At 43.4% G+C, this 14,353-nt stretch overlaps 2 protein-coding genes across 3 annotated transcripts in view; one reads left to right on the forward strand and one right to left on the reverse strand.

The window, feature by feature from the left end:
• Positions 1–846: 846 nt before the first annotated feature.
• Positions 847–8,873, reverse strand: PSMD12 (proteasome 26S subunit, non-ATPase 12). 2 transcript variants are annotated; one of them, XM_027471670.3, is made up of 11 exons: positions 8,687–8,873; positions 6,548–6,607; positions 6,187–6,315; positions 5,495–5,602; positions 5,105–5,209; positions 4,541–4,690; positions 4,250–4,384; positions 3,581–3,693; positions 3,029–3,203; positions 2,424–2,501; positions 847–1,275 (listed from the first exon to the last, which is right to left on the reverse strand). In XM_027471670.3, the coding sequence occupies exons 1-11, from the start codon at positions 8,792–8,794 to the stop codon at positions 1,066–1,068; spliced, it is 1,371 nt and encodes a 456-aa protein (XP_027327471.1). In that variant the 5' UTR covers positions 8,795–8,873; the 3' UTR covers positions 847–1,065. The 2 variants fall into 2 exon arrangements, with proteins under 2 accessions (XP_027327471.1, XP_071881727.1); XM_072025626.1 differs by lacking the exon at positions 847–1,275 and having other exon boundaries at positions 2,448–2,556.
• Positions 8,874–12,325: 3,452 nt separating this feature from the next.
• Positions 12,326–14,353, forward strand: part of PITPNC1 (phosphatidylinositol transfer protein cytoplasmic 1) — an 84,444-nt gene continuing 82,416 nt past the window's right edge. Inside the window, exon 1 of the mRNA XM_072025627.1 lies at positions 12,326–12,515. Coding sequence (XP_071881728.1) covers positions 12,468–12,515 — 48 coding nt within the window. The 5' untranslated portion in view covers positions 12,326–12,467. The remainder of the gene's footprint in view (positions 12,516–14,353) is intronic.

Here is a 14,353-nt window from a genome sequence, read left to right on the forward strand (position 1 = left end):
CCAGGCATCTTTCACCTCTGGAAAACAAAACAACAGGAGGTATTTCCCAATAGAAGCTCCAGACTGATTGCAGTAAGAGATGCAATGTTTTTATTGTCCTAGCACACTAGATCTTTATATTTTCCTTTAAATCCCTCAGAAGCACCAACCATGGGAAACTATCAGAAGTTACGTGGTTTACCTTCTGCCACAAACAAGTCAGTGGTAGACCTTAGGTTAGATAGCAACAGCAATGCTTCAGCTTATTAAACAATAAAGTAATCTGTTTCTAGGCAGTCATTAATGTCTGATTATTAGACTGAAGAGTAACGAGTTTTGATTCTCCAGCATGAAAATTCCCCTGGAATTCCTCCAGTGTCCTCTAATGAACAAATGATCTCAACTTTAATCTTACTACATAATTATCCAAGGATAATATTTCTTCAACACAGACTCCTTAAACACATACAATTTCTACAGTAAGGATATTCAAACTAATTCATTTTTGCCTTTGATCCACAAAATGAGAATCTTAAGAAGCAAACAGCACTAAGGGGGTTTTGAGGGTACATTGAGGAGAGATGAATTACAAAGTTCAGATGAATGCAATGGTTTAATCCCATACTGTCATGATCAAACATATCCAATGCATTGTTTAAGAAGCTAGCAGGCCTTTATTTTGACCTCTGACATAACGTTATAATATTAACATCAGTTACCTCAGTGCATACTACCATTAAACCCTAGACTTTTGTTTTATTTACAGTATGTCCTCTCAGTCACAGTCTCAAAAATGAAAATAACCACGGAATCATGCATTAGACAGATACAGGTATAAATAGAAAAGAATAAATCACAAGACTGCTATTATACAGGCAATACCGTTTTATTATGTTCTTTCACCAATTGTAGCAAAAAAAACATCTGAACAATCAAGGGAACTTAACTGTCATCGGGAATTATGTTCTAAATTTTAGTCCAGGAAGGTTTGACAGGGAGAAAAAAAAACATATACACACTGTAATAATAGTCTCTATTATGAAGATTTAATGCCTTCTTTAAAAGCACTGAGATTATTGAGGCACCTTACTGCAAGTTATGTATCATCTCCTCTTTGGCAATGAGATGCGTGGTTTTGTTAACTAGGGCCATTAGTGAGTTCAGCTTGTGAGACCAGTCATTCAGTATATTGTTTGGATCCTTAGGCCTCTGAAAATTGATAATTCCTGCAAGCCTGTCTACTTTAGCAAAGATGGTCTTATTAACTACTAGGTTAGACAGAAACTCCTCCGATTCCTGCAAAGACAAACAGCACTAAGTCAAGAAAACAGCATTTTCATCTTCAAAGCATCAGAATTCTTCCCAAACAGCATTAAAGCACAAGGAATGAGGTTGTCATTATACTTAAAAGAAATCCATCTGTGGTAATAATGTATTTAAAAAAACAACACAATACTTTAATATTACACATAGGTACAGCAAGCTACTAGCACCATCTATTCACAAGGGTGTTTTTTTCCCTCATTTGATCTATATCTGATTATCTTTCATGAAATTAAAAGTTTAATGTACTACACCAACAGACTTTTACACTTTGGAGTACTTGGCAACACAGTTATCAGACCAACCCTTGTAACAAGCAAGACAGGAAAATCCCTGCGAATTACAGGTGAGAAATCCTGTATCTTCAATCAAATTTAATCACTCATTGACAAGCGCTTTTTCCCACTGAAATATAAGATAAGAAGCTCCAACATTTAAATATGACCTTGAGCATAAATGAATTTTGATCATCAGCTTTTGCCATATGGGCACATGCATCATGACATTCAGTGCTGTCTGAATTGAAAAACTGTTGTGTTTTTGTTTTTTTTTTAACTCCCATAAAGGCATGAAAATACATCCGGGGTATTGCATTGAGTAGTAGAGACAAAGTAATAAATATTTGGATTAACATACTACTATCCCCAGCAGGCTTTTCCACTGCTTTTCACATAACTAAAGTTCATTTAACACTCTGTGTAAATCACTACAGCACACTGTGTTCTTCCTGGTAAAAGCTGAAATGCACTGGTATCACAAATAGAGGAATAAAACTAAGGATGATGCCAGGAGAGCTGGAAAGATGATACAAAGGCAGATATATGCACAAGTAGCAACAGATACTATATCCTTGAACATTCATAAACACAGAAGTATAAATCCTGAGAATTTTTCTTCCAAGCAGTGTATTTCTACAATGCTATGTTTTACAGACAATGCAGAAGTAGAACGCAATGATGCTCTATGGCACTACTTTCAAAGCTTTGTAAGTGTAAAAGAGAGACCAAAATTTGGAATTAAAAGAGAATGTTACTCTGCTGAGTACTTATATTTTTACAAACACACACACATATACATTTCTATTCCCTTTATGAAAGGAGTATAAGCAAGGCAATACTTACATCAACGGACAGATCAAGGAGCTGTGCCATTCTCTTCATTGTAATTCTGGTATAATATTTAGCCATTATTCTAATATTCTGGAATAAAAGTGTTCAGAGTAGAGGGTTATGTGTAAAAAATAATTGAAGCAGGCTGCAAAAATATAAAAGTCAATGTTAAAAGCAGATTAGGAGCCATAATGCTCTAATGGCAGTCCAGCATAAAGTACATAAATGAGCTGTGGACCAACAGGTGCTTATAATAGGTATAGGTGCCTGTAATAGTCTCTGTGTGACAAATTATTAAGTAATGAAATTAACCAATTATTAATAATACAAAACAAGACTTAAGTTTTTGCTCTACTGACATTTGAATGCTAAATCGCACAATTTCAGCACAATGTGCTCTTTTTTTTTCTGGCCATTGTGCCAAGTACCTATCTATAATATGCAGGTATGAACAAATAAAAACATTGAAAAATGTAATATAATGGAAAATGCAACTTATCTGCTGCTTTCCTACATTAAAAGAAAACACCTTTGTGAACAAAATATGTCAAGCAAAAGGTATTTTTAGTTCAGGCATAGCATACATAGCTAGTTCTTAAAGAATCAGCCATACTTACATGTTCCACAACTCTATTCTTTAAATCTTTCCATCTCTTTTCACCTTCCTCTGTACAGCCAAAAACATCTGTTGCAGGACTGTCAAGGGATCCTTCTCTCAATTCCTTCCCATATTCTTCAACTAGGGCAGTCCATCGCATCAATTCCATGGTGGTAAATAGTTTGAGGAGGTCTCTAAATGGTTTAGTAAAGATGATTTAAAATCCTTTACCAATAAGGTTTTTTTCATGCTTAACTAGATTAGCGAAGTATCTTTAAATGTCTTAATTTTATTACCATTAATATTCATTGTTTTTCACAAGTACAATCTCATACTTCACAGTAGCAGGAGGCAGCTAACGTCAGACAGTGTTTCTAATAATGATTCTTTTCTTACAGAAACGTTTATTTTAACTTTTAACTTGCACAATCATGAAAATTTTGCAGTATTTTTCATACAGCATTAAATTCTGAAATGTTTACAGCAGACTCAACATAAACAGATCTCATTTGCACAGCTACTGTAAGAAATGTTTTTGGCCTAAGAATTGTACATTAGAAAGGGCACTTACTTATACTTCGGGATTTCTTCTAGCTTTTTGTCACTACTAATTCTGTGCACCAAATCAGACTGTTCATTGTCATAAGGTGAAAGAATAACATAAAGAACAACGCTCTTCAGTGCCTGTTCAGTAGAAAAGAGTGTTAATTAAACAGAAGGGTAGAAAACTACTCGCAGAGTTTAGAATTTAATATGTAAAAGGGTTAAGTTAAGCATATTAAAAGCTAAATTGATGTAATCTTGTAGAAATGAACCTTCCTTCACAGTGGTAAATTGATACAGGTTAACTGAAATTTGAACATTACAAATAAATACCTTAAAAAGAATTTAAATACCTAACATTTATATTGCTCACACAACGGTATCATTTAGACTACTTGCAAAGCTGTTTTTAATTTCTGCACTTCCGCAAAATAAAAAAGATAATCTCAAGATTTCAAAGACAATATAGTAAAAATGTTAGTTATAAATATTCTTTTGAAATCAACTTTATTATACTCGTTTTCAACTATGCAATTCGCTAAGATAGCCATTAAAAATAACAACAACAACAACAACAGATTTAAGAGCTATTTAATCTGTTGTAAATTCATCTGGTAATGAAATGCATATTTGTCACAGGAAGATACACACATTTTGTATGTAGTGTTTTTGTTTTGTTTTGTTGTTTGTTTTTTACCTGCTGCCACTTTTCACTCTCAGCTTGAATACATGGAGTATCATAAATGGCTCTGTAGTGCTTACAGATGGAGAGGTAGGAGCCTTCATGTTGATCCAGCTGGATCATTAGGTTGTAGTATTTTAATTTTAGTTTCTGAAACGGTATCAAACAGTAGAATTAAGACAGCTCTATGAATCATGTAAATTAAATCCAAATGGATTCCAGAAAACAGAAGATTCAAATACACTTGGACCCGAAGAGAAGCATGTTAGATTAAAATAGGGAAAAACAAATCCTCCAACAACTTACTTCCGTGTTTTCTTCTTGAAAAAATTTAGTATTAATTTTTTTGCTGATAATTTGAGTGCGGATATAGTCTTTTACAGCTAGACAGAGCCTCATCTGCTCCAAGATAAATTCTACACGTTCTTTCTTCTCCATTGAACCATAGGTTTCCACCTAAAATTAAAGATTAACTGTTTAGTACTGTCAAAGTCAAATCATGTAAAATAGAGAAGCGTAACATGATTCAAAAAAAAAAAAAAAAAACTATTTCAGAGTAAGTGAAAATGGAGAAAAGCTTACTCAGTTTTGAATTATAGCCCCTACTCACATGAGAGAAATTCACTAACGCTAAACTCACTGCAATACTTAGCGAATTGAGATTTGTCTTCCAAACGGAAAATATTCCATGCAATTTAACCCCTAGACTAACAAAAGCAGTTTAAATAGAGTTACACTTTCACTCGTAACAGTTAATCTCATTCCAGACATTTCTGCAGATGTACCTGATTATATTTCTAAACAATAATAAAAATTAATACTGACTGCTCATAGATTACCGATGCAATTTTGAGTTGCATGGCAAGTTACCTGCAATTCTTGCAGAATAGAGGCAGCCTCTTTCACTTCACCGTTCTGTTCCTTTATTGTTGCAAGTGTCTTTGTCAGACGAGCACGTTCAATTTCCACATATATCTGAAATCAGAATTGGCGATTTAAATATTGGAATTTTCCAAAGAAGAGCATAAACTCTAAGACCACAACCCTCCTAAGACATACAGTTGATGTTTGAACACAAGTAATTCACTTGTGGTTAATGTAACTGTACATAAAACTTTGTTAAGTGCAAAAGAAATTAATTTAAACTGCCCATTTCTCTAACAAAATCGAATATATAACACTTTAAAAAGTGAAAAATAAACGGCACTTTTTAATTCTGTATTAATAATACATCCAAATATCTACTCTGTGGAATCTTACTTTTCCTTCCGTAACCATCCGCAACGTGTCAATTAAGCGCAGTTTGACTGGTAAGTCTGTGATGTCGTCAACGTAAGTGCAGCACTGCTGGACCATTTTAGCAACTGCCTAGTACAGTAACAGACAAGAAAAATATTTTTAGGTTTCTCAAAGGCATTCAAATAAAAACACTCAAAGATAAGCACTACATAAACACAGAGCAGAATACACTTTGCACCTTCTTAAATGCAATTGTTTCCAGCTATCTTGATACCTGATTTCTCAGACAGAACTGAATTCCAGAGTATGACAGTTTCAAAAGCAAGTATGTGAAGTATATACCTTATTTCATCACAATAAATCACAGTAACTACTTAATGTACACCACATGCGAACATGAAAAATTAAGAATACGTCTACAACTTAGACTGTCTAAGACTGTAAAGATGAACTACTGTCTGAAAGCACCGTCATGCAAAAAGGCACAGCTGTGCTGTCAAGAATGGCAAGATGAACCACATGGAGCTCAGGTACAAAGTAAAGACAGATTAATTCCAGACACGAGTTTCATTATTGGTATTCATATGTCTACAAAAAAATGTCAGCAGAATCTAATTACAGTGTACTCTGGCAGGTGCTGGAAAGTCAGAAGTCTCTGCACACAGAGAAGAATCAGATATATACGATGTAGCTCCAAATACGATTTTATTCACCTGTTTTAACTGACTTCTTCTCTTTGACAGAAGAATTATATTTTCATTAAGAGCATCCCAGTCTTTAGCTTCGTAACACATTTTCACTATAGCCACTAAGATCCGTGATGTGGAAACCATGTCAGAGGCCTGTAACAAACAAACAGCACGTTAGTGATGGGATGAACAGCCTGCATGCCTCTATCACTTGCACTTCCACGATACAAAGAATAAATTTCTGTTACATCTAGCCTCACTGGTAAGAACAACAAAAGAGAAGGACTGATACCCCAACCCCCTTCACAGCTTTAATGCAGTGGGACACGGGGATACGGGCTGTAGGCCAGCCCAGCAGACACGCTCCACGCTACATGCTACTTACCGTTCGTGTTTGTTTCTCCAAGGAGAGCAGGTTTTCAATGACTTCTTGCAGTCTCCCCTCCTAATATAACAGAGTAAAAGAATTATCACTATGACTGAAGAATACAGGTCAGTTTAAATTGAGAGAAACTCCCATTCTTATGTAAGTAAAAAAAATTATAAAAAAAAAAAAACACAGACTAGCCTGTGCACTGATTTCTATGTATTTAAAAAAAAAAAAAAAAAAGACACATGCACAGCCCTAACGTTAAACATGTGGCTAAATGCACAGATTAAACTAGAAAGGTACCGGGTTTGCCTAACACAAGCTAGAAGTTGTCTGTCTAGAGGAAGAAACCCAGCAAGTTGCAGACAGGTTTGGCTAGCTCATGCTCACCAAGCTAGATATAAGACTGATTTCTTTCCTAACCAAAACAAAGCTTTAAGTGAGAACAGATATGCAAGCAGATACCTTTGCAAAAAAACAACACTGTTACTTTAATCCATATTCATCACATCTTAGTCACAACATATTACAGAAAACATGCACTACACACCTTACAGTCCAGGCATGGAATTACCATAGTCCTGCTTTTGGGGTTTGAGAACTATATTGGCCTTTTTCAGAGAGAATATGCTACCATAAAGTACTCTTAAGTCCTAAACTGTACTTCCTAGCAAGTATCTCACAAAAAAATGTTTATCTGGGAGAATTTATAACAGCCCATGACAACTCTGGGACAGCAAAATGTTTAGAAACAAGGAGGTGAATGACAAAAGAGAGAAAAGGAAAATCTGCTTCTAAAGCGTACCTCATCCTACTGAAATTCTTGCAAACTCTACAGTGGTTTGTCAGGAATGTGGTCAGACTGTCACAGAATTCCGTGGCAATGAAGCGCAGCCACTGTGCCCATAGTTATGCAGAGCTCTGCTGGTGGGATCAAACATCTGTGCCTACTCTCCATGCACTTCTGTCAGACAGCATTAGATGCAGTTTACCTATCTTCAGGCCTTTAAAATCCTACAACACACTTTACACTCCAGTGTGCCTCTCACATCACACATGGATCTCGCAGAGCACTGGCAGCGTGTAAGGAATCCAATGCCATCCTACTGGACCACAAGCAAATCCCACCTGACTGTTCTGAGGTTTGAGATGTGTAAAAACCTCTAACCTACATAGCAGGGCCCCAAAGAAATCTCAAGATACGGTACACCACGTGCACAATTCCCTCTGAGACCCCATCAGCAACATGCTCAGTGGCTGTGGCTGGGTGTGCCCCCATGTGTGCTCGGCAGACTGTTCCTCAGCACCCTGCCATGGCCCTGGCCCCCCACTCCAGTCTTTTGGGGCACGGACATAACCGAGTGACACGGGTGCAAAGAGCTGCGTGCCCAACCTGACACGGGACCAATTACACCAAAGCATCGCTGGCGCAGAGCAGGATGAGCAAGCACCTGCCATGCGCCTGCCACGCCACGCTGCTGGTGGAAAGTGGCAGCAGCGAAAATCCCCATCCCTGCAGCAAACCAGCCCCATCCCAGCCCTGTCCCTTTGCCTCACTCATAAGGCTTCAGCCAGACGTCTGCCTTCATCTCCCCCTGCTGCACACTGACAGCCAAGTGCTGAAGTGGTGCCTGTTTCTTGCAGATAGCCAGCGGCAGGACTAGAAGGAGTATCCTCATGTTATGCCAAGGGAGGTTCAGGTTGGCAATGAGGAGCCATTTCTGCTCAGAAGGAGCGGTCAGGCGTTGGGACGGGTTGCTCAGGGAGGTGGTGGAGTCACCATCCCTGGGGGTGTTCAAGGAAACGCTGGACGTGGTGATGGGGACATGGCTCAGTGGGTGACATTGGTGGTAGGGGGACGGCTGGACCGAGCGATCGAGGAGCTCTCTGCCACCCCTGATGACTCCAGGATTTTAGGATCCTCAGCTTCTGCCCTTCCCCAAGGAGCTCCGGAGCCCTCAGCACGGGGCCGGGGGGCGAGAGGAGGCTACTGCGGCTGCACCTCCTACCCTGCCTGTCCCTGCCCTGCCTGCCCCTGTCCCTGTCCTGTCCCCGTGGCCCTGCCGGGCCTCAACCCGACCGCGGCCTAGCCCGCCCCGCGCCATGACTCAGCCCATCTTCACCGGCCGCCTTCCTCCCGCTCCCCTCACGCACCTGCGCCAGCCGCTCGCACTCGGGCAGCCGCTGGTCCACGGTCGCGCTGTAATCCACCTCCATTTTGACGATGCGGCCATCGGCCCGCTCCGCGCCGCCCTCCGCCATGGCCGCGGCCCCGCTGCGCGGCCCCCGCCAACACTCACCGGAAGCGGGCGGGCGCCGCGCGCAGGCACGCCCGGGGCAGCCCGGCCGAAGGCCCCCCTCCCCGTGCTGTGCCGTGCAGGCAGCGCCGCGGACAGCCCCGGCCGCGCCGCAGGCCCCCTGGCGTGAGGCCGCCCCCCGCCTCAGTGCCCTCAGTGCCCCAGGTGGGGCTCGGCGGGTGAGGGGGGGTTTTGTCGCTGCGGGCGTCCCCACAAAGTTCTTGGTGTTTGATAATAAATTACTGCAAGGGAAGTGCTCCTCAGTGAGAGCACTGTGTTTCCGAGCATTACTTAAAGCTCGCAGCAAAGCATAAGTTGTCCTGGAAGTGTAGTCTGTGCTGTAACAAAACCTTCGTGTGGCAAAGAGGTATTGAGGATAACAGCTTGAGCCTTTTATCTGCAGAATTAAGGCTTGATTACTATATCAGCTGTGCTGGTGTAAGGTCAGGGTAACTCAACTGAGAAATTCAGGGCTGTGATACCATATTTTGTGAGAGAACTTCATATATGCTTTCCAATTAGCAAGGGGGAAATGAAGCTACAGCACAGGCTGTGGACTTTGCATCACTTTCTGTGTGAATTCAAACATTTTATCCATTATCCTTAATCATTTCTAGTTATTATTTGATTTAAGTAGTGAAAATGCATGCATGTATCACGTATGGATAGTGATGGCTTTCATGGAAATTAAAAGGCAGATGCTAATCTCACTGAATATCCAGACACTGGTTCTAGTTCAGAGAGTGAGTAAAAGACGAGTAGAAGCAATGTGTGCTGCGGCTGTTATCTTACCTGCATGGATATGATGGAAGCTGAGGATGCAGCTTTTGCATCCCATGCAAAAAAAAAAAAAAAAAAAATCCTGAATGGTTCAAAAATATTTTTATTTTTTTTTAAATAAAGATAAAATAAGAGCTTTTTTAAAAGCTCTTAGTAAAATACTTGACGAACTAGTTTGACTTTTACTGAGTCTTATTAGGAATTGGCATTTTACTGAGACAACTCCACCTGGAATTAGTGTTCAGCATGCATTAAAATGCTTGTGTTGTTTTTTTTCCCCTAGGCCAGAAATGAAAGAAGGGTGATTTTTCCAACCGATCACAGAGAGCATGTTGTAGAGGTAAGAACAATAATTTCTGACAATTCACAGAAAATAACAAAAATTCAGGCAGGCATGCTTAGCAGCAACTTCCTGGTTAGCTATAGCTAGAAGTTTCCTCTCTCAGCATGTCCCCTAAAAACATTTGATGAACATGCTTTTTACAGAGGCCCAGGACAGCAGTCATATTTGGGACTTGTAGAGGTTATTGCTGGGGTCACTGTTTTTTCCTCCATGTGTATGTGCAGACAGCACAAGAACAAGCTGTGTTTGTGGCAGTAAGTCTGGGGTGATTTAAGAATGTTTTGCAGTGGGTATGGAAAATAATTTTCATTTCCATTTTATTTAGAGATTGAGTAGCATCAAGGTGCTATGCGAAGCAGTTCAAATTTTTACACTGTTTTTCAGCAGAAATCCAGGTGATTTTTTTTTTTCCCCAGTTAATGTAACCAGTAACAAATCACTTAAAATTGCTGTAATTATTTTGGATCTGAATTTGGATCTCTCTCATTTGTAGGTAATATTGCCGTTAGTGCCTTGTTTAGGCTATTTTTCATATAAGTTTCATGAATATTGCTGCCAACACTATGAATTATAGCTACAGGGTGGATGTATATAAATGGCTGTTGTCAGATTTGAAATAGAAGACTCATTAACTGCATTGTTCATACCTCAGTTGAAAATCCAGGCTATTAGGAGAGCTCCCAGATTTTCTCTTTGTGTAGGTGTTTGTACTTCACCAGAAAGTCAGGGTGTGTGAAATACTGCACCGTTAATGGGATGGAACGGAAAAGTGATATTGTTAGCTCCAGGAGATGGCACTGTGTCCTCTCTGGGCTAAAAACTGTGTACATCGCTTTGAAATGTACATTTGGAACCAATGAGGGGGTTTGCTCTTTCTTGTTATGAAACACATTTCATTGTAGACCCAAATTCATGTTTAACTGCCCCAAATATGGTATTTCATCACTTCTATCTTTGCAAATAACGGAATTCTCAATGCTGGTGTCTTTTACCATTATCTATACAGTGCTTTATGTTTTAATGTTGCAGTCACAGCGCTGCTGTGCGATACGTGCTCTATAGCCATTTGCTTACAGGAGAAGCAGCGCTACAAATGTTTTATGATTTCCGCGCAGTTATGTAAGAGTTCAGGTTTCTTTGCTAGTTTCAGAGTTCGGTTTGTGTGCGTATCAGGCTGAATTGCAATAATGCTTATATTTTTTTTGGAGAAATACAATGAAAAGCAAGCACCTAAAATAAAAGATGTAACCAACAAACTAGGAAAGGGAAGGAAAGGCCCCCCCCGATGGCCCTGGCGTTGCTCCTCAACGAGGCAGGAGGTGGTTTTTCGCCGAACTCCGTGCGTGGCGTTTGAAAGCCAGCAGCCGACACAAAACCCACTTTTATTTGCGTTGCAAAATCCGCCGGCCGACAGCGAGGCGCTGACCAGAGGGGAAATGGGTGAGGCCTCCACATCCTGCGCTCGCCTCTCGCCGTGCCCTGCAGCCGGCGGTGTCCTCGTACCGCGGGGGGGCTGCGGCTCTGCGGGGTGCCACGGAGCGCCCCAAAGGGGGCACCGCTGCCGTACCTCGGGGGGGCACCTCGGAGAGACCCCCGCGGGGTGCAGCCTGGCCCCTCCGGGTTGTTTAAAGCCTCCTGAGAGGCTGCTGCTGCCCGGAGCCCCCCTAGTTCCCCCCTGGTCCCCCCCGGTTCTCCCCAGTCCCCCCTGGTCCCCCCCCGCCGGTTTTCCCCGGACCCCCCCGATTCTCCCCGGACTCCCCCCCACGGTTCTTCCCGGTTCTCCCCGGGTCCTCCCCTGTCCTCCCCCGGTCCCCCCCCCCTCCTCCTCCTCCTCACTCCCCCCGGTCCCCCCGCCCTCCTTCCTGCCTCTCCGTGATGTCAGCCCCGCCGGGGCCGCCGCTGCAGCCGCTCCGTGCCCCGGGCTCCAGCCCCAGCCCCGGCCGCTCCTCGCCTCCAGCTCGCATCGGCTCGCACCGCACCGCCTCCCCCCTCCAGCATCCTCCCCCCTTTCCCTCGGCCCAGCGGTGAGCAGCGGGGAGCCGCCTTCGGAAGCGCTAGAAAGAGCCTTTGTCTGGCACCGCAGCCTCCCCGCCGCCTTTTGGGGGCTCCTCCGGGCTTTTCGGAGCCCCGGGCGGGTGTTGGCGGAGCCGCCAGGGGCTGCCGCTCTCGCACGCTTCCGACGGATGGCTCTGAGAGTGCGGCGGCGCCCGGGGTTGGGGCTCTTTGTACACAGCCCTGCGTGCGTGTGGGAAATTCACATGATCGCAGCCTGAAGGAGGAAGGGCTGCGAGAGAGGAGCGCTCCTGTCGGCTTCGCTTCTGTCGCTTTTGCTCCTCGCCCGCTCAGCCCTCCTGGATGGTCGCCTTACCCTCCTGCGGACACGCTGCCCAGAGAAAAGAGGCTTGATTATTTTTTATTTTTTTTTTTAATTTAATTTTTTATTTTTGGCGTGATCATCGTGCAGAAATAACCACTTTTCTCCCAGTTTGCCGGTGCGCACCGAGGCAGCAGGAATATGCTCATGAAGGAGTACCGGATCTGCATGCCTCTGACAGTTGAGGAGGTAAGCTCCGCCGCTGCTGGCGGCCAGGCTCTCACCCAGCCAGGCTTTGCTCTTCCAAGGCAAGTTGAGGTCGTGTCTGTTTTACCGAGCGGTTTTCCTTCGCGTAACAAACTTGGCGGTAGGATTGGCGGGAGAGGCGTGTTGTTATTGCAAAATAAAGGAATCCCGCAGGAACGAAGGTAAGTGAAGCGTATCGAAAGCCTTGTGGCGCCCAGGTGTTAGAACGATCTTGCAGCCAGACCTTTAAGAAGGACCTGAAGCATATTGGCAAGGGAACACTTTGTGCTGAAATCCCGTGCCTCGTAAAGCGTTTGTCCGAAACCCAGATTCTAAAAATATCTTCACCTTTGCTTAAAATATCCTCGCAGATGGGACTGGCCTGAAACTCTGGCACAGGTAGGCTAGCTAGCGGTAATTTCCTAGTCAAACTTTTTTTGTCGTGTCAAGAAATAACTGAAAGTCAAACCACTGTGTCCCCATCCTAACGCCCGCGTTAGGGGTTAGGCGTGTGACCTGCCAGCTGGCTGCCTTAGGACAGCAGCACCCCCCCGCGATGCCCGTGCTGCCTACTCGCTTGTGCCCACAGACAGCGGGCCCGTGGGCTCAACAGGCAGCGAAAGGCCCCTCTGTGCTCTGTCGCCTGTCGCCGACATGGTGCCGGGCAGCGGCCCCCGAGGGCAGGCGCTTGGCGGGGCAGCGCCGCGCTCCCGGAGCCCCCCGAGCGCGCCGCCGCCAGGGGGCGCCCTGGCCCCGCCCCCTCTGCGGTGGCCCCGCCCCCTCGGTGCTGGCCACGCCCCTCGCGCTGCTTCGCGCGGGCGCGGGAAAGCTGCGCTGGCTGGGGCGGGGGGTGGTGGTGGTGGTTAGCACGGGTGCACAGCCCCCTGCCCCCGTATTTATACCCAAATACATTTATTTTGCAAACTATCTCGTGGGTTTTGTTTAAATGGCCACGAGCAAGGGTGTTGCTGCGCGGTGTGGTTTTCCTCCTCGCAGTGTGTGCAGAGGGCTCCTCGCTGGTGCTGCACAGCACTTGTTTGGACCCTCTGTCCCTGTCTTCAGATGGGGCAAATTAACAGCTTATTAAAATTTAGAGTTTCAACCCCAAATTGGGACCAGCCTGCTTGTGCTTCTTCTGGGAGCAAGACCTAAAAGCACCACTTATGTGTGGGTAAACAGGCAATGTTCTGAATTCAAGCATTTGTCCAACCCAGTTATAAAACACAATGTGATGCTGGGTGGTGTTTGTTCAATACAGAGTTTTACTTGGTTTGGTGTTACTGTAGTATAGGCAGTACTTTATCCAAGCCACTTCCCAATGCCCTCAGGCTACCACACTTAGTTAATAGCATTTAATTATGTCATCAGAAGGGAACAGATGTATTCTGAAAAAATCTCGTTAAATAAGATTTCCAGATAGAGAAATGGTGGAAAAGCTCCCTACACAGGTATGGCTGATGTGCAGTGAGGCAGAAGGTGTTGGAAGTCTCTCATTCTTGAGAATGTTTACAAAATTAGTAAAGATGCTCATGTATCTTGTAGGTTCTTTTATGTTGAATCATCCATCTAATCTAAGAGCTGCAGCTGAGATGACTTTGAGGGACCTAGGGTGTGTCTGGTATTTAGCATGAATTTCATTATTAATTGTAAAACTGACAAAACTTTAAAATTGTCAGACTTTTTTTGGTATTATTTATGTCCTAAAACTGTCCTGCAATGTATTTCTCACAGTGGTGCATTTTTGTGACGTCTTCTACAGTCTCTGAAGGTGTTACCTTATTTGACCTCTAGTTTCATACTGACTGCCAATAATGTATATTTTTGGGACTGTGCAGGTGAAG

This window comes from Anas platyrhynchos, chromosome 19, assembly GCF_047663525.1.
Source record: "Anas platyrhynchos isolate ZD024472 breed Pekin duck chromosome 19, IASCAAS_PekinDuck_T2T, whole genome shotgun sequence".
NCBI lineage: Eukaryota > Metazoa > Chordata > Aves > Anseriformes > Anatidae > Anas > Anas platyrhynchos.